Raw genomic sequence first — 25237 nt, forward strand, 5'->3', positions numbered from 1 at the left:
ATTTTATTGGCACACAATCATCCCCAATAGTTGTCTTGTCTACGGCTGCTTTAGCACAACAAAGGCAGAGTTGAGTAGCTACGACAGAAGCTGTATGGGCCACACAGCTTAAAATATTCACTATCTGGCTCTTTACAAAAAAAAAAAAAAATGTCAACCCTTAAGCTAGAGCAGCCAGGCTCTCAGCTGTCACCACTCCTGGTCATTTAAACCCAGGAAGATACAGTCCTTTAAAGGGAATGTGTACCAACCCAGGAAGAAGTGAGTTGGGGTAAAGGAGGGTGGGGACTGGAGTGGTGGGGAATGGCTGTGGGAAAAGGGAATGGTAGGACAGATCTCCAGGTAGAGGAAACACGTTCTCTCTCCGGAAGATGTAGGAATAGTATAGGAGGAAGCTGTGAGGATATTGTGCTTGTCAGAAGACTGGATTATTTTCCCCCATAAAGTTGTTTTACTCTGCCTGAAAAAAACAACAAAAAACCCTGCAGTCTTATATTTTGCCAGATTTAGGGGACTACATGGAGAGTTCTTTTTATAAAGTATCGTCATGTAAGAGGAAGACAGCATGTCAAGTTTTTCAGCTGGGAGACCAGATACAATTCAAAACAGAGCCGATGGCCCTCCATGGGACTGGGAACGAGCTGAAGTGGAGAACAGAATCCACATCCCACACAGCCTCCGGACCCTGGCAGCCTGATGATGAATGCATAAACTAGGAAGACGTTTCATTGACTGTCTTCCAGTCCCATGAGCACAATGCAGTCGATAAATATTTATTGAATGTATTTTCCTAGAGCTTCACAGCACTGGCTCAGTGATAACTTATAATCTAATACTCGAGAATGGTTCGGTGTGGTTACAAACAAATACATGAATGTGTAAAGGAATCCAAGCTAGAAATGGGCAGTAGAAAAGAAAAAAAAATACGCTTCCATCTGTGGACAAAGTAGTCAAACAGTACTAGCTTTGGGGTAAATAAGAATGAAGCATGTCACACAAACCCTAGAAGTAACGATTGCAAGAAAGAGAAAAAAAGAAAGGAGGGAGCTTTATAAATGGCTGTGTTTCTGAACAATAAAAATATATACATTTTTAAAAGCCAATCTTTTTTATTCTCTCTGGCTTTATGTGGGTAATACTTTCATGTGTCACTGAAATGGCTCCTACACTCAAGTACCGGCAGAGAGTTAACTGAAATGGGCTCTCAAATTGCCGTTTTTGCAATAGAGATGAAACATGGCTCTCTGCCACCCATTCGGAGCTATAGTACCAATATACTGATGCAATCCTCCCTAAGCCCCAGTCACATTAGATTCTGAATGGTGTATTGCCAGCTTGGGCAAGGGGAGGGGTGTTAAGGTTTGTTTATTTAAGACTGAGCAACTTACCCTGAGTTAAAAGCAGATTAAAATATTTGAGATAATATTAAAAGGGGGCAATGTAATTAGCACATTCTCCCCTGGGCATCCTCTTTAATTCCCTGAGAAGCCTGAGAATGCACAGCCGCAGTGAGAGCAGGAGCCTGGGCGGTGCTGAAAAGGAAAGGCGTCTTCATGGGCGTGTGTCCAGCTTTGTAGAGGAAGAAAGATCTTGCCTCTGGAAAATGATCCAATAAGCAAGCCTACAAGTTTAATGCAAATACTCAGAGGTTCTGGCCATGACCATCCAAGTCCAGCCCTTTGCTGAATTGGAAAGAAGACAGGACAGTGTTTGCACAGGTCCACCTTTCTTGGCTCTGACTTTGAGGTTCCCCCATCCACTACAACCCCTATTGCTGTCACATGGCAAGAAAGAGGCAGATCCAGGACGGAAATCAAGACTTCTCAGGGTTCTTTTCAGGAGACCATCCCAGGAATGTGGGGTCCTCAAACCTACATATACAGGACCTCCCTTGGAAGTAGCTGTGGCCCCTTGGAGAAACCTAAAGAAGACAGACGATGCTTGAGTCACAACATCCTGAGGGTTGTTTTTGCCCTTTTGATGCTCTGTAGGTGGCACTTGGGTCACAGGCTCTAAAGCCACCAACTCAACCAGGGAAACTTGCCCAGAAATTTACAAATTACTCCTCACCCCCAATACAATATATTTTTCAAGTCTCTATCTAATTTCACTCTATCTTGACTTCAAGATCATCTACCCTCTTTCCAAAAGAGACAGAAGGAAAAGATTCTGGAGTTCCCTTCCTGGAAGTTATCAGCACTCCTGAAAGGCTCTGTAAAAGCTGCCCTGAGGCCTCCTAATGCATTGAACCTTCAGTGGCATTGCTCTTACTAGTAGAGATCAGAGAAGGAAAGTGTAGGTCCCTGGCAAGAAAATGTGGGAAAGGTATTCTAAAGTTTAGGATGCTAAAAGGATGCTCAGGACCGCCTTCGTAACAACTGAGCCATCAAGCTTCCTGGACAGGAAGCGAGATCTAATCACAACACAGAGAAGGGAGGGAGGCTCTGAAGGCTCCCTGCCCTCCAAGCCAGATGCTCAGGCAGGCTCACCCCAAATCCAGCTACGTATGCCTCTGTCCTCGCCTCCAATAGTCCGCCTGCCAGTCCAAGGCTTGATTACCTCTGCAGCTTCCCTAAGGTTCAAGGTATTTACCACATTACTGCTGGAGGTTGAACATCCTACTGTCACGTTGCGGCTGATTATTTATGTGCCTTTCTCCCTGGAGAAATCAGAAGCTCAGAGCCCAGAAGAAAACGCTGTGTTCTGCATGCCGCAGGTGCCCAGTGTGAATGCGGGGCGTGCATACTGATTGAAATTGCTTTACTTATAACCCAGTTCTGGCCTTGAGAGCCTAGAAGTCCAAAGAGTGTAGAGAAAGAATTCTGTGGAATTATGTGGAGGCAGCTGACACCTGTGCTGCTGTCTACTCATTTTTTAAGTCTCCATTGACCATTCCTGTCCCTGGAAGCCAGAAACACCTGCGTGTCTGAGAATCAAATGCACCATTCTGAGGATTTACCAGATAATGTTTAAACGCCAAAGGCAGTATAAGACCTCATTCCTACTCTGAACAAAATGCATGCATATTTTAAGGAATGGATCCATACACTTTGCAAGAAAAATACACAAAAGAATATGCCTTTTTTAAATGGAGGAGGCAGCATTGATGTGATATGAAATGCTGATTAAAATGTTTCTTATTCCTAAAAGGTGCACTTTCCCTCAGAGGCTGCACACAAATGCAAATGCGTGCACACACTGAGTGCCGGGTTCCAGGTGTGAGAGATGGAGGAAGGGCCCCAGGCCCTGAGGCATCATTCACTTTGCTTCCCCTTCCTCTTCCTGCAAGGAGCTTTCATGGACCCTGTCCTTTCACAGGCTCTGTGTCCGTCTCAGCGGGTGGAGATTTTCTTCCTTCTCATGAAGCAAAGGGTTGTTACCACACACTGTCTTCTAGATGTTCAAAGACTTGATGAGGATATCTCCAGGATTGTATGCGCTGATGGAGGATTGCTAGCCTTTCAAATTGCCACTCGAGGACTTTAAAAACTACCTTTTCTATCACCATTATTCCTTTCTCCAAAAAGGAAAAAGATAGTCTTTATATTGAATACATTTATGACCTTGGTTGTTGTTTTCTTCTGATTCGCTGTAAGCCACTGACCTATACTTGGACAGCGTGTCCCTAGCTTCAGCGTTTCTATGATGAAAACGTCTCTCCTGGAATGTTGCTTGGTGGGGTCTGAAATAGAAAATCTGCCTTATTTTTCTTATGGATTTAGTATTTTATGTCCTAAGAATCAGAATGCTTATGGATAGACTATGAAAGAGGTATCAGAAAATAGTTGTAATAGTTGTGGTGACTGGGGGTGGAGGTGGAAGAGGAGATGGGGAGATAAATGGTGATAAGAAATATTTCATCTAAATTTTAAAAGAAAATAGTTATAAAACTCACCAGGAGTCAAGGGTTTTGGGGAAGTTTTCCTTGGGAGGAACAATACATAATCTAATGTATTTTGGTGACTAAGCCAGAACTTTGTCCTTTCTTCTCTGTTCCAGGTACATGGCCATCATCCATCCCCTCAAGCCCCGGCTGACCGGAACAGCCACCAAGGTGGTCATCTTTGTCATCTGGGTCCTGGCTCTCCTGCTGGCCTTCCCCCAGGGCTACTTCGCAACCACGATGGCCATGCCCAACAGAGTGGTGTGCATGATCCAGTGGCCAGAATATGCCAACAAGATTTACGAGAAAGTGTGAGTAGAGATGACTCCCTGGTGGCTCTTCACCCTTTCTTGTTCCTTCTTCCTTTCCACATTCTTTTATCGGTTAGGATTTAATGTGTATCTGTAAGCACTCTTCAATACCACTCTGATAGTGGGTCTATGTGTCCATCCGTATCAGGGGACTATTATGTCCCAAGTATTATTCTGGACTTAGAAAGAAAATTAAAATAAAAGACCTGGATACTGTTCTGGCAGACCCTTTGGGTGCCCTTCATATTCTTCCTGCCTTTTTTCAGTGACTCTGCCCTGCAATGCCTGCATTTCTTTGCCTCAGAACTTCTGAGAAGTGGTTGGGAAACTGCGGCTCGCGAGCCACATGTGGCTCTTTGGCCCCTTGAGTGTGGCTCTTCCTAAGCCTTAGGAGTACCCTAATTAAGTTAATAACAATGTACCTACTTATATAGTTTAAGTTTAAAAAATTTGGCTCTCAAAAGAAATTTCAATCGTTGTACTGTTGATATTTGGCTCTGTTGACTAATGAGTTTGCCGACCACTGTAAGTCACAGAATGCCATCTGCCCTCTTGCACAGTGTGAGGCAAACAGTGGGATTTAATCGACCCAGCAGCGGGGGGGTGGGGGGGAATCAATGCTCAGCCCAGAAGGGACATTGAAAATTATTCTTTCAAACAAAACTACAAGCCTGAGCAGGGTCTTGGTGGGAGAAAGAACATAGCTTTCCAAGCTGTACAGGGCCCAGGAGCACGATCAATCCAGAAGGTTCCCTCAAACGTGGGGGGAAACCCTCTGAATTAAAGTTTCTTATATGAGCTGCTTCAAAAACTTCCATCTACTTCATGAAATACAGTTTGTTTTTGTTTTTTTAATCTTTATTGTTAAAAGTGTTACATATGCTCCCCTTTATCCCCCATTGACCCCTTCTAGTGCGCCCCCGCCCCCCACCCCAGGCCTTCACCGCGCTATTACCTGTGTCCATGGCTTATGCATATATGCATACAAGTTCTCTGGTTAATCTCCTCCCTCCCAGCCTCCCTCCCGTGCCTTCCCTCTGAGGTTCGACAGTCTGTTCGATGCTTCTGTGTCACACCTCAGCTCTTAGTCATCACAGTCTTTTCAAAGTCGGGTCACCTTTCTACAAGTTTGGTTTCAAATACGCACAGTTCTTTTAGCTTCCAGCAAATTCACAGTTGAACTTGGAAATAAAAGTTTACTTTCCCACCGATCTCTGGGGGGCTTGTCCAAGAAATCAGTGTTTTGCTTTGAACTTTTTGCTGTGGTATGCTTGTTAATGAGTAGAAAGCCCCCTTGAGACCCAACTCAACGTGCTGGGCTGTCCTTTTCCTTGCTCGGAGAGTGTAGGGTCGCTGCTGCGGCTGCTGCATGTGTGGGTAGGTTTGCTATCATTGTTTATTTCATGGTTTTTATCCTAAAACGTAAGTCCGGATTAGGACATGTGATTTTACCTTTTCGAGATGAATACAATGTTTATGAATGCAGCAGTACATTGAAAGAATCCGTATTTGCCATTCACATATGGGTTGTGATGCAAACATAAGTCAAGGACATAAGAAGCTTCAGGTAAACCTACTTTCTGTATGTCAGTACCCTTCATAATCATTATGTTATAATTTTAAGGAATTTAAATTTTTCCAGCTTGAAACTAAGTACTTGGTTATATTCTCTTCTGTTAGAAATGATTGCTGTCCCCACAGTAGAGGTCAATCCTGAATTTGGAACCAGAAGGAAACTTTGTTTTGAGGCAGGATAATAACGAGTATAAGTAGTTAGATGGGGGATCAACTTTCAGCCATTTCAGTCTCTAGTGAGTCATAGTGGTTATTTAAGCCTCTAAGCCTAACAGAGGTAGAGAGAGACAAATAAGATACATGCTTTGCCCAGCACCAGGCACCTGGTAAGAATCTGGTGAATGTGAATTATTGTTGTTGGCATTATACATTGACCTGGGTGCATGAGAAGATGACTGGCAGCAGACAGGGTGGTGGGCAGATGCTTAGGCCAAAATCATCCAATTAATAATTTGGGCCAGGTAATTATATAAAGAGGTATTTTCTAAAAAAATCGTAAGTTGCTGCATTTGCCCTCTCTGGCTGCGTGGTGAGCCTCCAACCCTGATTATTCATCATTTAGACTCTTTATTAATACATGGATTAAATTAAGCAGTATTAAAAGAAGGCAATCCAATAAAAGAACAGGCAAAAGTTTTGAACATCTGCTTCACAAAAGGAAATATCCAAATGACCAATTAACATATGGGGAGGCATACAACTTCATTCATCACTGGTAAAATGCAAATTAAAACCATGCGATCTTACTGCACACCTACTAGACTAGCAAATGCTAAAAAGCCCGACTGAACTAAGCATTTAGAACTTTTGGTGATGATGAGGGGCAGTGAGAACTTTGTAGACTGCTAAGAGAAGTGTATATTGATAAAACCACATTGGAAAACGTTTTGTAGTATCTAGGGGGAGGGGGGCGGGGGAAGAAGCTATTTATACCCTAGGACCTTCCAATTTCACTCAGGGATAATGACCTTAGAAAAACTCATGGGTGTATGCACCCAAATACACCTAGTATATTGTTCATTTTATCAGCATTGTTCTTGATGCCCCAGCCTGGAAATAGTCCAAATATCCATCATCAGTAGGGTAGATTAAAAAAACTGTGGCACAAGCATGTAACGGAATACTATATAGTTAATAGAATGAATAAAATATAACTCCATGCAATGTGGATGGCTCTTATAGACAAAGTTTTAAGACAGGCAAAATGAAAGCATATCTTTAAGAGTGCATAAGTAGGTTGTAAAACTATAAATGCAAGCAAAGAAGTCGTCGCCATGAAAGTGAGGACAGTGATTTTTCTCTCAGGGGAGGGATAGAGTGTGATCAAGAAGGGACACTGAGAAGTTCTTCCGAAGGGATGGCATTATATTTCTGGAGCTCAGTGGTAGTAGCATGAGTGTTTGCTTAAAGGTTATTTATTATACCAGGTAATTTGATGTATGCTTTTTTTCTGAAATGTATGTGTAATGATTTTTACACTTACAATTAAATGCTATTTAAAGAATTTTGCTTTCACAAGCTCTCAGGAAGCTGCTTTCATTGGGACAACCCCAACAGCTTCTCCGTAAGAAGTTATCTTCTGTGGGCTTTGCCTGGAATGACATAATTCATAAGTACTTACCTCTGATATGGCAGTGTGAACGGGCCCCAGCCATTCTCCTGTTTACTTGACCTCTGCATTTTGCCTTGCTGACTCCTGGGCTCCAGCCCGCCTGGAATTTTCCCAACTGTCCTACAGGGGTACAGACAAATGCTCTTCCCAGGAGGGATGTGACCAGTGTTAACCAGAGAATAAGGCCCAGACAGTCTCCACAGCCCTCACCCCTTGCTTCTATATTCATAAGCATGTACCTCTGGGCTACAAAATGCTACAGATAAACTTGGATTGTATTTTTGCAAAATCATTTAAAACATTATATTATACTTAAAACTATGCATTATGGAGCGCAGTGAAAATTCCTATAATTTCTTTAGTCACCCATATTCCCATTATTTATGAAAGGCACTAACATTTTTTAAATTTATTTTATTGATTTTTACAGAGAGGAAGGGAAAGGGATAGAGAGTTAGAAACATTGATGAGAGAGAAACATTGATCAGCTGCCTCCTGCACATTCCCTACTGGGGATGTGCCCGCAACTAAGGTACATGCCCTTGACCGGAATCGAACCTGGGACCTTTCATGTCTGCAGGCCGATGCTCTATCCACTGAGCCAAACCGGTTAGGGCAAGGCTCTAACATTTTGATGAATATCCTTCCAGTATTTTATTCCATCTCCATGGAAATATTATTCTTAGTTTCTTTTGAAATGTTTTATATACATGCAAAGCAATACTAATATAGATTGTTTCCCTCTTTATAACACAAAAGATAGCGTATTATGTACATTTTTTTGGATCCGGTTTTTTTATTTAGTTTAATACAGCTTAGAGATCTTTCCATATCAGTTCATAAAGAGTTTCTTTAGTCTTTACTTCAGCTACAGAGTGCTCCACTTTATAAATGTACAATATTATTTAACCAGTCATTTTGGTTTGTCTCAAGCCTTTTGCTATTACACAGTGTTGCCATGAATAATCTTTACATATGTCATGCAAGGCTATCTGAAGCATAATACCCCCAATAATGGAATTCCTGAGTCAAAGATATATGCCATTTTAACTTTAATATTTTCCCTCTTTATGGGATTGTACTAATTCACATTTCCACCAGCAATGTGTGAGAGTCCCTATTTCTCCACAGTCTCACCAACAGAGTATATTATCAAGCTTTTAGATTTTGGCCCATTATAGTTCATTTTTGCATGTATCTTATTAAGAGTGGGATTGAACATTTTTTCATAATGTAAGAGTCATTTATATATCTATATCTATATCTATATCTATATCTATATCTATATCTATATCTATATCTATATCTATATCTATATGTCTTATAATCTATGTATTTACCATATCATAATCAATTTCCTGGGGCATCAAACATGTTTCTACAACTTGTGAATATATATACACATAGATGTTTATGTGTATTTAGCTAGTAATCTTGCTAACTAATCCTCTCCTTGGAAAGTTGACTACTCAGTGGATTCTCTTAGCTGGCTAGTAAGATAAGGCAGCACACTTCAAAGTGGGATCCTTCTCGCTACATCCACAGATACCTGAGGGGACTGGTTCAGTGCCCTCCGCCATGCCCTGGTTATGTTTGCAGCCCACAGTTAGAAAAGTATGCTAATGTTATAGCTCATGAAAGTGAACTTGTTATTAGTGCCATATTGTCATATTTTGTAATTTACTCCAGCAATAATTAGCAACCAGACAGCTTAGCTGTGGCTGCGCTTGCAAAACTGTGACACAGCCCAGGAAGTGCTATAAATGTGCAGTTGATTGATGAGGAAGAAAGATTTCATGGGCAACCAAGAGTAACTCTTCCCTGTGGAGAAAAAGCACAGTAAAAGAAAGATGAAAGTATAAAGAAGAACATTTAGCCTTGCAAAATGCGGCAACTCCCTGTTCTATTAAAACTAGGAGGAGTGTTTCCCTATCTTGGCTGTTTTAAATAATGCTGCAATGAACATAAGGGTGCATATAGTCTTTCAAATTACTGTTTCAGGTTTCTCCAGATGTATTCCCAGAAGTAGAATTACTGAATTCTACAGCAATTCCATTTTTAATTTTTTAAGGAACCTACACACTGTTTTTCATGGTGGTTGCACCAATTTGCATTCCCAAACAACCGACGGGCCCATCAATAGATGACTAGATAAAATAGATGACTGGTACATATACACAATCGAATACTACTCAGCCATAAAAAAATTTAAAAATGAATGAAATCTTGCCGTTTGTGACAGCATGGACGGAACTAGGGGATTATGCTAAGATAGATAGCTCAGATAAAGACAAATACCATATGATTTCATTTATATGTAGACTCTAGAGAACAAAAGAAACAAGCGAAATAGAAACAAACTCATAGAGAACAGACTGACAGTTGTTGATGATGGGTCCTAACATACAAAAGACAAAAATGCCCTAATAGTGACAATGGCATATTTTTATCGTTTTGGGGTATAAGTGGTTCTTATAGAGCATTATATTAGAGTTAATACATCTACATTCAAACGCTGGGGGTGCTGAGTGAAAAAGGTGAAGGGATTAAGAAATACAAATTGGCAGTTACAGAATAGTCACAGAGATGTAGATTTCAGAATAGGAAATATACTCAATAATATTGTGATAACTGCGGATGGGGCTAGGTGGGTACTTGAAACATCAGGGGGCCACTCTATAAAGTACATATTTTTCTAACCGCTATGCTGTATATCTGAAACTAATATAGAATAATATTGAATGTGAACTGCCATTGAAAAATTAAAGAAAAACTAGGAGGAGTGTGTAGTAGCTTTCAAAATGATTCCTAGTCAAGCCCACTCTTAAGGATGCTATACAGGCTCCTAGGCTGCAGTGGTCCCAGAAGGCAGGGCAACCCCTGAGGACAAGAAAGATGAATGAACCAACATTTTTCTTTATCAGAGGGCCCACCACCAAGGCCAAGAAAAAGGCTGTCATGAGAGTGAAAAATGAGAAAGGCATCCAAAAGAATGAGACTTAAACAGCCTGAGGAATTTCAGCTTCCCTGATTCATTTATTAATATTGGTCATATGTCATTTTCTGTTAATTAACATTGTGGTGGGTTTCAGCATGAAGTAAGACATGTCTGTGTTGAATTGCAAATATTACCAATATACTGGGAAAGGGGTTTATGTCAGAGAACAGGATCATTCACGACTCTAATTACCTGGAAGCTGTGTGGACGTGGACATGAATGTGGATGTATTAACTCTAATATAATCCTCTATAAGCACCAGTTATACCCGAAAACTATAAAAACATGCCATTGTCACTATTATGGCATTTTTGTCTTTCATATGTTAGGACCCACCATCAGGAATTAGCTGAAATATTTCACTTATACACAGTCTTTACTTTTATTAGTACTAATGAAAATTGAAAATTGGCTGACAGAGAGTAATAGGGAAAAGGGAAATGTTAGAAAATGTACCCTTAGTGTTACTTCTCAAATTTTCCATGTTCTTGATTCTTTCACAAATGGAAAAAAGAAGCCTGGATTCTTTGCCAAGCTGCCCCAGGCCTTAGCCAAGGGGGTGTCAGTATATTTGTGTTACTGGGATTGATTATGCTAGCTATTGTAATTAATCTCCCCTGACACCCACTGCTTTTATAGGTATAGCTCAGGGCTCCCTAGTACTGTCATTACTGTTGGTGAAAAACAGTTAAAACAAGAATAAAAAGTGCTGTTGATACTTCAGGGAAAGATGGTGGCATAAAACAAGCCCTTAACCCAACTCCCCAAAAGAGAGAGAACAAAGTGAAAAGAGGAGGAGCCAGAGGGGGAGGAGAGGAGGAAGAGGAAAAAGGAAAGGAAAGCCTATATTAATGCAGGAACTAAGAAGGTTGCCATACAATTGCCAGAAATTTCACTCCATCTATGATAGATACTAGAGGCCCAGTGCACAAAATTTGTGCACTGGGCGTGTGTCGCTCAGTCCAGCCTGCACCCTCTCCAATCTGGAACCTCTCTGGAGATGTCCGACTGCCGGTTTGGGATAGGCCCTAAACTGGCAGTCGGACATCCCTCTCACAATCCAGGACTGCTGGCTCCTAACTGCTTGCCTGCCTGCCTGCCTAATCACCCCCTAACCACTCCTCTGCCTGCCCAATCGCCCCCAACTGTCCTCCCTGCCAGACTGATTGCCCACAACTGCCCTCCCCTGCCAGCCATCTTGTGATGGCCACCTTGTGGCAGCCATCTTGTGATGATGTGGGGGTGGCCATCTTGTGACACCATGGGAGTGGCCATCTTGTGGTGGCCATCTTGCGACAACCTGGGGGCAGCCATCTTGTGATGACATGAGGGTGTGACCGTCACCTAGGCTTTTATTAGTATAGATTGTAAAGATAGAGCTGAAGAGGAGGCAGCCACCAATGACTGTCAAGAGCGATACTTACTAGAACTTCCTAATTAGGAGGTGAAAGTATAAGCCTGAGACAGACGGGACCACCCAACTAGGGATTCCTTTGGGCTATGATCAACTTCCAGAGGCAGCTGCCCTTCGACTTAAAAAGAGAGAAAGCACAACCGAGCCAAGAGCATAATAGTAAGATCAAATGGATGCTTCTCCACAAAACTGTAAATAACTCATTTATGCAATTGGAGGGGGGAGAAATGCAAATACTGCTCACGGATTTCATTTATTAAAGGCATTGGGATCAAAATTTGTTCAGAGAAATTCTTTCAAATGCCCTATTAGCTCTTCAAGTGTTCAGAACCATACGGAGAACTCAGTAATTTATTAGACACATTAGGCATGACCTAAATGTAAAAAGCTGACAAAAGACCTCCAAAAGCACATTTTCAAGCCAGTTAATTCCATTTACAAATAGAGATGCAAACATCATAATTAAAAGATGCAGCAAAAATATTCAAAATTGTACTAAAATAGCAATGCTTTGTTTTTACGCATGACTTTTTCTGGCTAATACGGTTAGTAAGTTATCAGGAGATCTGTTATTACATTTCATCAAATTAATTAGTCAAAGGGAAACATTACATATTCATCTCAATAAATGCCCAAAATAAATTTGTTAAAATGTCATATCTACTAAAGAAAAAAATATAGCTTATATCAGCAGTAATCCTTAAGAAAATCAAATGAATAATGGATCTCCTTGACAACAGAAACAAAATAAAAGCAGAATAATTAAGAAATAGTCAGGAATTACATGAAGAAAATGAAAAGCATTATGCTATTTTAGACGTTATTGAATGTCATAAGAGAATATTTGAGAAATATATTTCACATGATTCAAAACCTGGAAAATATCTGAAGGTATAAAGCAGTCTCCCTTCTATCTTTACATAATTCCATGAAGCTATCAGTTTTTCTCAAACTGTTCCCACAAATATGTTTAGGTGGTTGATGAAGAAAATCATTGGAAAGAACATGTGGATAAAAATAGCTCAAGAAAAGATTGAACAAGAAGGATTAATTTTGTTATGAGCAAAAATAATGAAAAAGGATGGTAAGAAGTGACTTGCTCTTCCAAACATTAAAATACTCAGGACTGGGGTTAGGATTGGTCATTAAAAAACAGAATAGAACACACACACACACACACACACACACACACACACACACAAGACTATAATATTTTGTATTTAGTATATGCTACAAATAACATGTCAAATCTATAATCTATAAATATTACTTTATAACTTTTTCAGAAACCTGATAACCCAAAATTCTGTAGGATTCTTTACTCAAATAACTTTATTTATTTTGGGGGGAGAAGGGGTGTTAATCTTCACCCAAGGATTTTCTCCATTGATTTTTAGAGAGAATGGAAGGGAGAGGGAGAGACAGAGAGAAACATTGATGTGTCACATTGATTGGTTGCCTCCTGCACACACCCTGACCAGGGTAGGGAAACTTGTGACCAAGGTATATGCCCTTGACCGGAATTGAACCCGGGACCCTTCAGTCCCTGGGCCGATGCTCTATCACTGAGCCAAACTGGCTAGGGCTCAAATAACTTTATAAATCACCGCATAACCAACCACTACCCTAACTTGAAGAATCACAATATATATTAGTATATTGAAGCCTTTGAGGTGCTTTCCATTATAAAAAAAAAAAAAATAGATATTTTTACTTGCTTTTATAGGTAATATATTCACATGGTACACAAACCAGGAAGTATAAAAAGGTAATTAAGAAAATATTTCTCCCTCTGACCACTGTTGTTTACTTATGCTTATCTTTAAAAGTTTAAATATATAATTCTATTGTTCTTTCTTAACACAAAATATATAATACATCTTTTTCTTGCTTTCTTCCATTAACAATTTATACCAGATATCCTTTCCTATCAGCAGATAGCCAGTATTCTTGTTTGTTGTTTTTCTTTACAGCTACATAGTATTCCTTTGTATGGGAAAAATAATTTATTGTGTTGGCATGACATTACTGTATATTCAGACGGCTCCTAGTATTTAGCTTTTCAAATTATATAGCAATGAATATGCCCCACACTGATAAGTTTTGCAGTAAAGAAAAATCTGACGTTTTTTCTTAAACTTTGTGTTTCCCAAGCTTACTTGATCATAGAATCTTCTTTTAATTAACCCTTGTTAAGATCCCACAGAAATATTGTAATAAAACATATTCTGGGGAACTCTGGGATAATCATGAAGTTGTATTCCTTTCCCACAATTAAAATCAGTATAAATTCCAAATAAATTATGATAAAGTAAAGGCTTTCGAATCATAAGATCCAAAGCAAAACCAGAATAAAAGACGTTGCTGATTTTGAATACAGATATGGCTATAGATATATTTGTTAAATTATTTTATCAGGAAACTCCATGAGGAAGTTCTGCAAATGACAAATTGAGAAAAAATGCAATGTATGAGACAAATCATTAACTCAATTAACATAGAGAAGCTCTAACTAATCTATAATAATAAAAGCATAATATGCTAATTAGACTGGACACCCTTCCGGATGACCTTCTGGACAAAGCCTGGGTCCTCAGTGCCTGCCAGCAGCCAGAGGGAAGCCGGATCCCAGGTGCCAGAGGGAAGCTGGTGCTGGCAGCTGGGGGAAGGAAGGCCTACTCTTGCATGAATTTCATGCATTGGGCCTCTAGTCAATAAGAATAAGGGAAGGATAAAAAAAACTAACAGCTCATAAAAGAATATGAAAAACTGTATTCAACAGTGGATACAATTTTCTCTTTACCTGACTGGTCCAGGTTAAGCTTAATAAATATGATATTAATAAGGTTATGATGAAGGTGGGCCTGTTTTCAGGAGGATAGCTCAACAATACTTATCAAAGTTTTTAATCATACATTTGATTTGAATCAGCAATTATCTATACTAATAAAAGGGTAATATGCTAATTAGATCAGACGTCTTCCGGACGTCCATCTGGACATCCATCGGACAAAGCCACAGTGGCTGCGAGGCCCTAGGCTCAGGCAGCCATGAGCCCCTGGTGGCTGTGAACCCCAGCGGCTGCAAGGCCCAGGGCTCAGGCAGCTGTGGGTTCAGGCCTCGCAGTTGTGGTGGCCGGCAGTGGCAGCAGCAGCGGGGTGATAGGGGTGGCACCTTCCCCTGATCAGCCTAGTCACCTCCGGCAGAGGGTGGCCAGACTGTAGCTTAGACCTGCTCCTTGGGGCAGCAGGCCTAAGTGATCAGTAGGACATCCCCTGAGGGCTCCCAGACTGTGAGAGGGGGCAGGCCAGGCTGAGGGACCCCCTCCCCCACAGGGCATGAATTTTCATGCACCGGGCCTCTAGTACTCTTATAAAGTTATAAGAGCTAGACTGTATATTCAAGACATTCATGTCAACATTGTTTATAAGGTTGTAGAATCAAAACCAAATGCCCAATCATACTAGACTAATAAATCAGTGGTGAATTCTCCACACAAAGAAAAACTATGCAGTTATTAGAAATAACATTGCACAAGCATGTTAATTAACATAAAAATATATTCATGATATTCTGATGAGTAAGTAAAATGGGCTACAAAAGTAAATATGTATAGCCTTGCCAGATTGGCTCAGTGGATAGAGCGCCGACCTGTAGACTAAAGGGTTGAAGGTTCGATTCCAATCAAGGGCATGTATTTGGGTGGCAGGTTCAATTCCTAGCCTGGTTGGGGTGTATGTGGGAAGCAACCAATCAATGTGTCTCACATCAATGTTCCTCTCTCTCACTCTCTCTCTCTATCTCTCTCTCTCACACTCATCCTCTCTCTCCCTTCCACTCTCTCTAAAAATCCTCTGGTGAGGATTAACAAAAACAACAAAAGATAATATGTATAGTACAGTACCATTTATGTGTTTTGTAAATTGTATACATTTATTTACAGGTTATGGGGGAAAGCCTGAAAAGATATGCAGCAAAGGTTAATGCTCAGTGTACTTACTTTGGGAGTAGAATTACAGATCATTTGAAATTTTTTTGCTTATCTGCAATTTAAGCTTCTTCAAACTGGATATAAATTATTACCGGCACTACATTTTAAAATTCAGTAATGTAAGGCACCCACTTCTAGAATAAAAATATTAACCTTGGAAAAAAAATCACTGGAGGGAAAAAAAAGACAAAGTGAAAATGAATATTTTAGCACCTAAAAAGTAGTTTGGCTAATTGTATAGTTATTAGACCAGGGTCATTTTCTCTCTAAATTATTTACCCATTGTCCTGTGGTCTTTCAGCATTTGTTTTATGAAGAAATCTGAAGCCACCTGACTTTTTCCATCTTAGATAATTTGTGATCATCTCTAACATTTTTCTTAATTACCTGCCCTCCATGCTCTGTTTTTCTGAGTTAATGCTATGTAAAAATTTGTTTTCCTCAAGTCTGCTTTCCGTGCCCTTACTGTGTTACTCATCTTTGCTATTTCCTTCATCTTTTTCCTGGTTTCTGGGTGAATTCTCAAGCATTTCTGATGAAATTGGAAGATCAGAGATGATCTGCTCTTCACTGCTTCCATCATATGCCTTTCAATTGCTGAAGAGATCCTGGCATTGATTTCTCAGTTCCAGTTCCAGAATGATGATGATTTGCCCACTGTGAATCACTCTCCAAGTAACCCACAGTAGGGCTACCATTCTCCAGCCATGTGACTTTGGGAACAGCACTTTACCACTCTTCTGAGCCTCACTCTTCTCATCTGAAAATTGGGGATAATACTAGTACCTACATCCTGAGCTGTTGTGAGAATTAGATGAAATAGTGCATGCCAAACCCTTAGCATAGTTCCTGGTACATAGTAATCATCCCACACATGCTGACAGCCACTAATTCTTACGTTGTTTTATTTCATTAGTATAACAAATATGATAGATCTTGCAGCACCATTGCTGCAAAAACTCGTTAAAAAAAAAAAAAGATGCAGCATTTTTGTTTATTGCTTCATCTCTATCATTCTGATTTCTTTCAAAAAATAGTTTTTCTTCTTGAGAATGAAGCTAACCCAAAGAGAAAAACAAAGCTGAAAGACAAAAAAAGGCAAAGCTCAGCCATTTTCTGAGTTTCCGGATGCAGCTGTCCCCAAAGCTCTCATTCTTGGTCTCTTCTTTATGTTAAAAACAAAACAAAAAACACTACTTTTTTGCTCTTTAGAGTTGAGTTTCTGTTACTGGTAACTAAGAGAGACATGATCCTAACTGTTTAAAGACAGGCAGACACTACAGTTTCATCTTCAGTGCTTCTTTATTTTTCCTAAATTGTCTCTTCCAATAGGGATCATTTCCAGGCTCTGTTTGTTCCTATTCCTTTTTGAAATTATTCCCCAAGCCCTTCAAACTTCAGTTACTTCTATCACTAGCCTCCAGTATCTTATAACAAAGACATAAACATAGTTTAAATCAAGACATCTCCTCTAGGCACCTTTAAAACTAGGCTCTGTTCTTACCTGTACAGAATGGTCTAGATCAGTGATGGCGAACCTATGACATGCGTGTCAGAGGTGACACGCGAACTCACTTTTTTGGTTGATATTTCTTTGTTAAATGGCATTTAAATATATAAAATAAATATCAAAAATATACATCTTTGTTTTACTATGGTTGCAAATATCAAAAAATTTCTATATGTGACACGGCACCAGAGCTAAGTTAGGGTTTTTCAAAATGCTGACACGCCGAGCTCAAAAGGTTCGCCATCACTGGTCTAGATCAACAAGTCTCACCTGAGGTTGGAATGTGATCAAAAAATATTTTTATTAGTAGCTAGGATCCCTGAGAATCTCACTTCTATCCCTATAATAGTTATCTTTATTGTCAACTTGTTTTCTTTTTTCTAAATTATCCTCAAAGGATAATCAAGTCGTCCTCGGCCTGATTACAGAAGTCCTCCCTATCCCTGGGGGGATGTTCCAAGACCCCCAGTGGATGCCTGAAACCACAGATAGCACCAAACCCCATAAATATTATGATTTTTCCTATATATTCATACATTTTATGGCTTCTCTTTGTCATATCCAAATTGCCAGCGTTGCAACGCTTGAGCTTTGGAGCCATTATTAAGTAAAATAAGGGTTGCCTGAACATAAACACTGTGACACCATGACAGTCGGTCTGTTAAGTGAGACACTAGTAAGTGAGTAACAGGAGGATAGTGTTTACAGTGTGTATATACTAGACAAAGGGATGATTCATGGCCAGGGTGGGATGGGCTGGGAGTCCCTCCCCAAAGAAGGGACTAGAAGTCACAAGCTACAGACTTGACACACTGTAAATGTTTACTTTAAGAAGTCAGCTGCCACTCAGGGAGATGTCAGAGATCACTGTGGCCTCTAGTTATTAGTGAATACCTTTCCTGGTGATGGGCAATGTCATACCTAAGAGAAAAATTAAGGAAATGCTTTGGTTCAGTTGTCTTACTATTTTACCCAAATAAATATTATAGCCTACTTATTTTTATTTTCATCTAAAGAGTATATGGAATACTTAGTTTGGACCTGGAACAATGCTTTAACTCTCTTATTTTCAACTTTATTTCTTCCATTTGGAAAACTAGCACCCTGTAAGTAAATCAACACTAACAGCAATGTCATTATCGATCATAAATATGCTTTAAGGAGCTATTTGCATCCAGTGCTTTCTGCACATGTTTTAGCCATGAAAACACAGTGTCATAGTGAGCACGATTGCCTAGAGTTAGAAGACCTGGGTTCTAGTCCTGGCGTTGCCTCTATACTGTATAACCTAAGTCACTGACTTTCTGTGGGCTTGTTTTTCATCTACAGAAGGCGAGAGCTTTGAACTGGATCATTACTAATGTCCCAGGATTCTAAGACAAAACTCTTAGCCCTCGTCTTCTTATTTCACAGGTAAATCCAATTTAAAAAAGGACAGTCATGCATTTTTTCCCAATTAAAATGCCAAATAACATTGATTTTTTTAAACTCTTATTTGTAAATTACTATCTGCCCCATAGCCTGTGGTAAGTTGCTGAGGTGTTATAAACCAAACAGGAAGTGTCAGTCGTAACTCCACAAAGACTTAGAGTTAGCATCCCACCAAACACAAGGCAGAGACAGATGCTCCAGATGCTCCAGGTGGACAACCAAGTGGCTTCAGACTCCTGTCTGGCTTCACAGGTATGAGGGCCTTTGGTCTCTGATGCCAGTCCCACAGCCCTTTTTCCAGTGCTACTAACCAGCACAGTCTTGAGTTTGTTGAGAATTCCACAGGGGGATTAACAGTAGATCAGATTCATTCTGCTCCAAGCTTAATGATGGAGAAAATCTAGCTTAGAGAGCAAAGCCTACAACTGTCATTGACAAATCCAGTTCCTTTCATTGCCCATCCTCTAACTCCTGAGATCTGTGAGATCTTTGCTGCATAGAGCCTATGCAAAGATGGCAAACTAAAATCGTCAATATTCAGGGAAATCCTTTTTCTGCTCTGTGCAAAGTCATGCAGGAGGAAATGGAGGGTTAATCTTCAAGGCAGAAGAGAATCAGGATTAGTTTGTCGCAAATTATACAAATGAAATTCATCTTTTCTTCTGCACCTTCCTCCTTTGCTCTCGTAAAGGACCCCACACCCAGATACACAGTCTATGCCGTCTCTGGCATGCCTCCCATGGATGGTATGACTTACTGTTCACTAAGGTATTAGAAATGAATTTAGTTTACCACACACAAAATAACTTTGCCTGTAGACGACAAAGAATAGTTGAAGTCTCTTGATCAGGAATTTTCTTAGTTGGTGGTTTTAACTCCATTTCTCCATTCCTCAGCAATTCCAGGAGGCTTCCAGGCTCCCCCCTTGCTGATAAATTTGATTTCCATTTAATTCTCATAAGAAACCTCCAGACAAAGGTAATCACACTGACACAGTAGGTTTAGTCAAACAGTCAGTGATGGTGTGGATCATCACAAGACCAGCGTGACTGGTCTTGTGAAGCAGATTGTGGAGGACCCTCCACGTCAGCCCAGGGAGCAGGGTTCTGTTCCTTTAGGTCAGGGAGTTCCAATGGGTCATTGGAGACCCCCTTAACCCCCACCCAGGAGCTATCAGAGTGGGTGGTCATGGGAATTAAGTGGGGTCCTGGGTCTCCAAGTCTACATTCAACCAGTGTGGAGTGACAGATGAGCTTTGGTTGCTGGATAAAGTTGGCTTGATTTTTCTGAACCCAGGAGGCTGACTTCCAGAGCAACTTTACCCAGCACTGGATTCTTTTGATCATCTATCACTCTTTTGAAAATTGTATTAAAATGTCTCTATTTCCCAGTTTCTAACACCTCTCTCTTTCTGCACCATTATTCTAAGTTACCAGCAATAATTTGTTGCTGTTGTTGTTTTTTATCCTCACCTGAGGGTATGTTTATTGATTTTAGAGATCGAGGAAGGGAGAGACAGAGACAGAGAGAGAGACAGAGACAGAGAGAGAGACAGAGAGTGAGACAGAGAAACATTGATCGGTTGCCTTCCATATATACCTTGACTGGGGTCAAACCCACAACCTAGGTACGTGCCCTGACCTGGAATCAAACCTGCAAAATTTTGGTGTATGGGATGACACTTCAACCAACTGAATCAACCAGCCAGGGTCCAACAGTAGTTTTTTATGAAGATGACGATAACAATATACAAGGAAAATAATTTTCATTATTTGTAACCCTAATAACTGCCCAAAGAAAATGAATCCTGTTAATTATCAGAGATGTTGTTTTCTAAATATCATACTGAGTGGGCAACATGAGTTTAGAGATTAAAGCTGGTGGTATCAACCTGCAAGATTATCAGGGAGGTCTTGCTAATCATTAATGTGTGTGTGTGTGTGTGTGTGTGTGTGTGTGTGTGTGTGTGTGTGTTTTCATTTGTGAGAACTGGAAGGTGTGCTGAGTTTTGTGTCCAGGTTGACTTGGAACAAAAACAAACACCATCCCCAGAGTTTCAGTTTTGCAAGATGAAAAGAGTTCTGGAGATGGATGGTGGTGATGGTTGCATAACAGAATGAATTTATTTAATACCACTGAGCTGTACATTTAAAAATGGTTAAGACAGTAAGTGTTATGTGTATTTTACTACAATTAAATATTTTAAAACCCACACACTTATGTGACACTCATTTCCTCACTTAAATTTCTCTTAACAAACTTAGGAGGCAGGTATTACAATTCTTATTTAATGGAAGAAAATAATTTGTAAACTGAGGCTTGTAGGATGTATGTAACCTGCCCACAGTCATACATTAGCGAGTGGAAGAATAACTTCTTCCCCATGTGACTGTCTTCTGCCCAAGAAACAGTAACAAGGAGCCCCCAAGAGCATCCAGACCAGTCCACACAACAATCAGGTATCACAGCCAAGCAAGAAAATGCAACTGTATTTCTCTTCTCTAGTTTTGGAATTCATTTCAAAGACCAGATCACCACTTATCTGTCACTCATAGCCCAGACTAATATAAAAGAAATATGAGACAAGAGACAGTTGAGAAGGGGGAAAGGGGCGCAGGCTTTGAAGTTAGACTCAAGATAGAAGAGTCCTGTCTCCCTCAGAGCCACTTAAACAAAAATTTTTGTACAGTTCCGAGTATTAGTTTCCTCATCTGTAAATTGTAGTGCCTCCTTTATAGCATTATTAAGAGGATGGGAAATCTTGTAGTTGAAGGAGCTATCAGGCAGCTTAAATGGTAATAGTCATTGTAGTTATTGGACATGGACTCTGCAATCAAACTGCTTGTGGTCTCTGAGAATGTGAAATCTGGGGAGGACTTGAATACCATCTAACTCAGCTCCTATTGTAAAATGAAAAAAAAGTGAGGTCTAGAGTGGTTGAGTAATTTCCCAAGGTCACCATTGAGTTATGGCAGAGTTAGAAGTGGAAGCCCAATGGGAAATTATTTTTCCACCACTGAGCACATAAGAAATAGAGGGCTACAGAAAGGATTATATCAATCACTGAAATGTGTGGGATAAACCAATGTGCTCCATGAGCCATCAGGAGGAGGCAGAATCAGTGCAAACCAGAACCAAGAAAGAAGGTTGGGAGTTGATGGAACCTGAAGGGAGACTAGAATGCAATGGACAGAGAAAATGCCCATGCCGAACTTACATTCTAGCAGAAGGGGACAAAGAACAAACAACAGATAAACAATAAATAGGTAAATTATATAGCATGGTAGAAAGTGAAAAGCGGTATGCAAAAAACGAACAAACAAACAAAAAAACCACAGAGTGGAATGAGGGAGGGGTCAAGTAGGAGAAAAAGATTAGGTTGCACTTTGCTGTAGGATGCTCATGTCACTGAGAAGTGACCTTTGAGCAGGCCTGAAGGTGGTGGGGAGTACATTCATTTTAACAAATGCAGTGGATAAATTCTCACACTGTTCACTTGGACAAAACAAAGCAATATAGACAATTAGATGAATGGTGATGATGATGATTTTGATGAAGATGACGATGGTAATAAGCTGCCATATTTGGTGCATTCTATGCCAAGTAACTCCTGTACTTTTCAGAAGCGTGTTTTTTTAGTATTCATAAAACCCTCCTTATGCACTGTGGGAGTGGGGGAAAATATGAATTGGTGGTGGTGACAAAACCAAGTCTCTACTCCCACTTCCTCTTTTCTGCTTCCAGCTTCCACATTAAGAATTTAACCTCTCGCCCTGGCTACTGTTTCTCAGTGGTTAGAGCATTGGCCCATGCACGGAAGAATTGTGGGCTCCATGGGGACCCGTGCAGGAGGCAACGGATTAATCACATCAATGTTTCTCTCTCTCTCTCTCTCTCTCTCTCTCTCTCTCTCTCTCTCTCTCTCTATATATATATATATATATATATATATATATATATATAATCTCTCTCTCTCTCTCTCTCTCTCTCTCTCTATATATATATATATATATATATATATCATCTCTATCTACTTTTTCCACTCTTTCTCTAAAAATTGATGGAAAAAATATCCTTAGGTGAGGATTAACAAAACAAACAAACAAGCAAAAAAAGAATTTAACCTCTCTTGGCCTCGATTTTCTAATCTGTCAGCTAAGGCAATGATAACTTCTGCCCCCAGCAATGTGCTCACGTGGTTAACATTTCATTCCCCTAAAGCTTGCTAAAGAAGATCTCTACATATGATTCCATTTGATGAAAGGACTCCACTTATATTTTCAAAGTTTGAAAACATTGCCCTAGTACCTGTGGTCTCTCCTAGTTGGTCAGGTGTTTTTGAACAGGAGAAATTATCTTTTTAAAAAAAAAAAAGATCTTTATTCACCTGGGAATACCGGGTGCTGTAGGCTTAAAAAAAAATCTTTATTATTGAAAGTATTACATATGTCCCCTTTGCCCCCATTGACTCCTTTTAGCCTGCCCCTGCCCTTGCCCAGCAATGGTTTTTAAAGAGGGTCTCAACCAGCCAGTTTCACCGTAAGTAAGCTGGATGCCATGCCTTGCTGTTTTCAAAGAGGAAAGCCAGAGGGAGCCAAATGAAAGTTTAGGGCAAAGACGCAGAGTCCACACCTTGATGTGGTCTTGTAAGGAGAATCCTGGAGGAGATGAGGGCGACCTGTGTGCACATTGAAGGTGGCATTCCAGGTAGAAGAAACAGCAAATGCAAAGTGCAGAGGCAGGGACATTCTTAGCTCATTCAAAGAACCAGAAGGAAGCCGGTGTTGCCAGAGTGGAATGAGCAAAGGGGAAGTAGTACAAGACCAGGTTGGGAGATGGAAGGGGGGCTGGAGGGGCCGGTGAAAAAGGTAAAGAAAATAAGAAATACAAATTGCCTGTTATAAAAGCAATCATGGGGATGTATAGTTCAGCATAGGGGACAGAGTCAGTAATATTGTAATAACTATATATGGTATCAGATGGGTACTAGGCTTACCGAGGTGATTACTTCATAAGGTACATAAATATCTAATCACTCTGTTGTACATATGAGACTAATATAGCGTTGTATGTCAACTTAGAACTAAATTGGCAATTTTCTGTATAAAAATTAGTAGGTAAAAGAAAACCTACTTCTAACTTACTTGAATGACTTTTATTTTTCCTCTTAATTAATAAGATATCCAAACTCTTTAATTAAGCTCCTTAATTAAAAAACAAAAAAGAAATAAGGTTGGAGAGGGCAACTACATGGACTTCATCTTCCTTCTGAATAATTCATTAACGGATTTTTTCCTCCCAAATATTGAGATATAATTGACATAAAACATTGTACGAGTTTCAGGTGTACAACATAATGCTTTGATAAATGCATATATTGCAAAATGACAGCCACCTAAGTTTAGTTAACATCTATCACCTCAGACGGTTACAAAAATGTTTCTTGTGATGAGAACTTTTAGGACTGACTTTCAGCAACTTCCAAATTAGCTGGCAACATTTAAATAAACAATATGGCATTTTTAACTATAGTCAACATGTTGTGCTTTGCATCTCCATGATTTATTTATTTCATAACTGGAAGTTTGTACCTTGTGACCATCTTTACCCATTTCCCCACCCCTGTGCCCACCTCTGGCACACACCATTTATACTCTGTTTCTATGAGTTCCATTTTTTAAGATTTCATATGTAAGTGAAATGTATTCATACAGTATTTGTCTTTCTCTGTCTGACATTTAACCAAGGATAATGTCCTCAAGATCCATCCATGTTGTCTCAAATGGCAAGAATCCCTTCCATTGTCGGATCTTAGGCAGAGAAGTGTCATGGTTGAATTACACTGTGACACCAGCACTTGGGATGCAGTATTAAAATAGGGAAGCAAAGGCAGAAGCAGGGAAGCGCTGGCAGGAATTCTGGGAAAAGATGGCAGTGACTTGGGCCAAGACGCTGCCAGTGGAAGTGGTGAGAAGTGAGTCTGCTTCTTGAAGGAAAAGCTAGCAGACTTTGCTGGTGAAAAATCTTGCATTTAGGCAAAAGGTAAGTCATGATGAACCTGCTACATAAAATTGTGGCAGGTGTGATCTCTGGGGCATGAAGAACTCTCTAATCCAGTGGTTCTCAACCTTCTGGCACTTTAAATACAGTTCCTCATATTGTGACCCAACCATAAAATTATTTTCGTTGCTACTTCATAACTGTAATGTTGCTACTGTTATGAATTCGTAATATAAATATCTGATATGCAGGATGGTCTTAGACGACCCCTGTGAAAGGGTTGTTCGATTGCCAAAGGGGTCGCAACCCACAGGTTGAGAACCACTGCTCTAACCAGTGTTCTCATCTGGAGCTCTGTCCCTGGCCCCCAGCCCCGCGTGCTAGGCTAAAGAGAGGAGCAGGTAATGAGCCTTCCTAAGAGCTAATTGAGCCTGTGCTGGCTTACGTGGGTGTGTTAAAACCAGAAATCACTCTAATCAGATGGAAAAGTGCCTCCACATGTCCCGAGAGCT

The 25237-nt window shown here is 40.2% G+C and overlaps 1 protein-coding gene across 1 annotated transcript in view; it reads left to right on the top strand.

Moving 5' to 3' along the window:
• Window positions 1–25237, top strand: part of TACR1 (tachykinin receptor 1) — a 127855-nt gene that overhangs the window by 64455 nt on the left and 38163 nt on the right. Inside the window, exon 2 of the mRNA XM_036334011.1 lies at window positions 4000–4194. Within this exon, the coding sequence (XP_036189904.1) occupies window positions 4000–4194 (195 nt within the window). The remainder of the gene's footprint in view (window positions 1–3999; window positions 4195–25237) is intronic.

Source organism: Myotis myotis, unplaced genomic scaffold (assembly GCF_014108235.1).
Source record: "Myotis myotis isolate mMyoMyo1 unplaced genomic scaffold, mMyoMyo1.p scaffold_m19_p_14, whole genome shotgun sequence".
NCBI lineage: Eukaryota > Metazoa > Chordata > Mammalia > Chiroptera > Vespertilionidae > Myotis > Myotis myotis.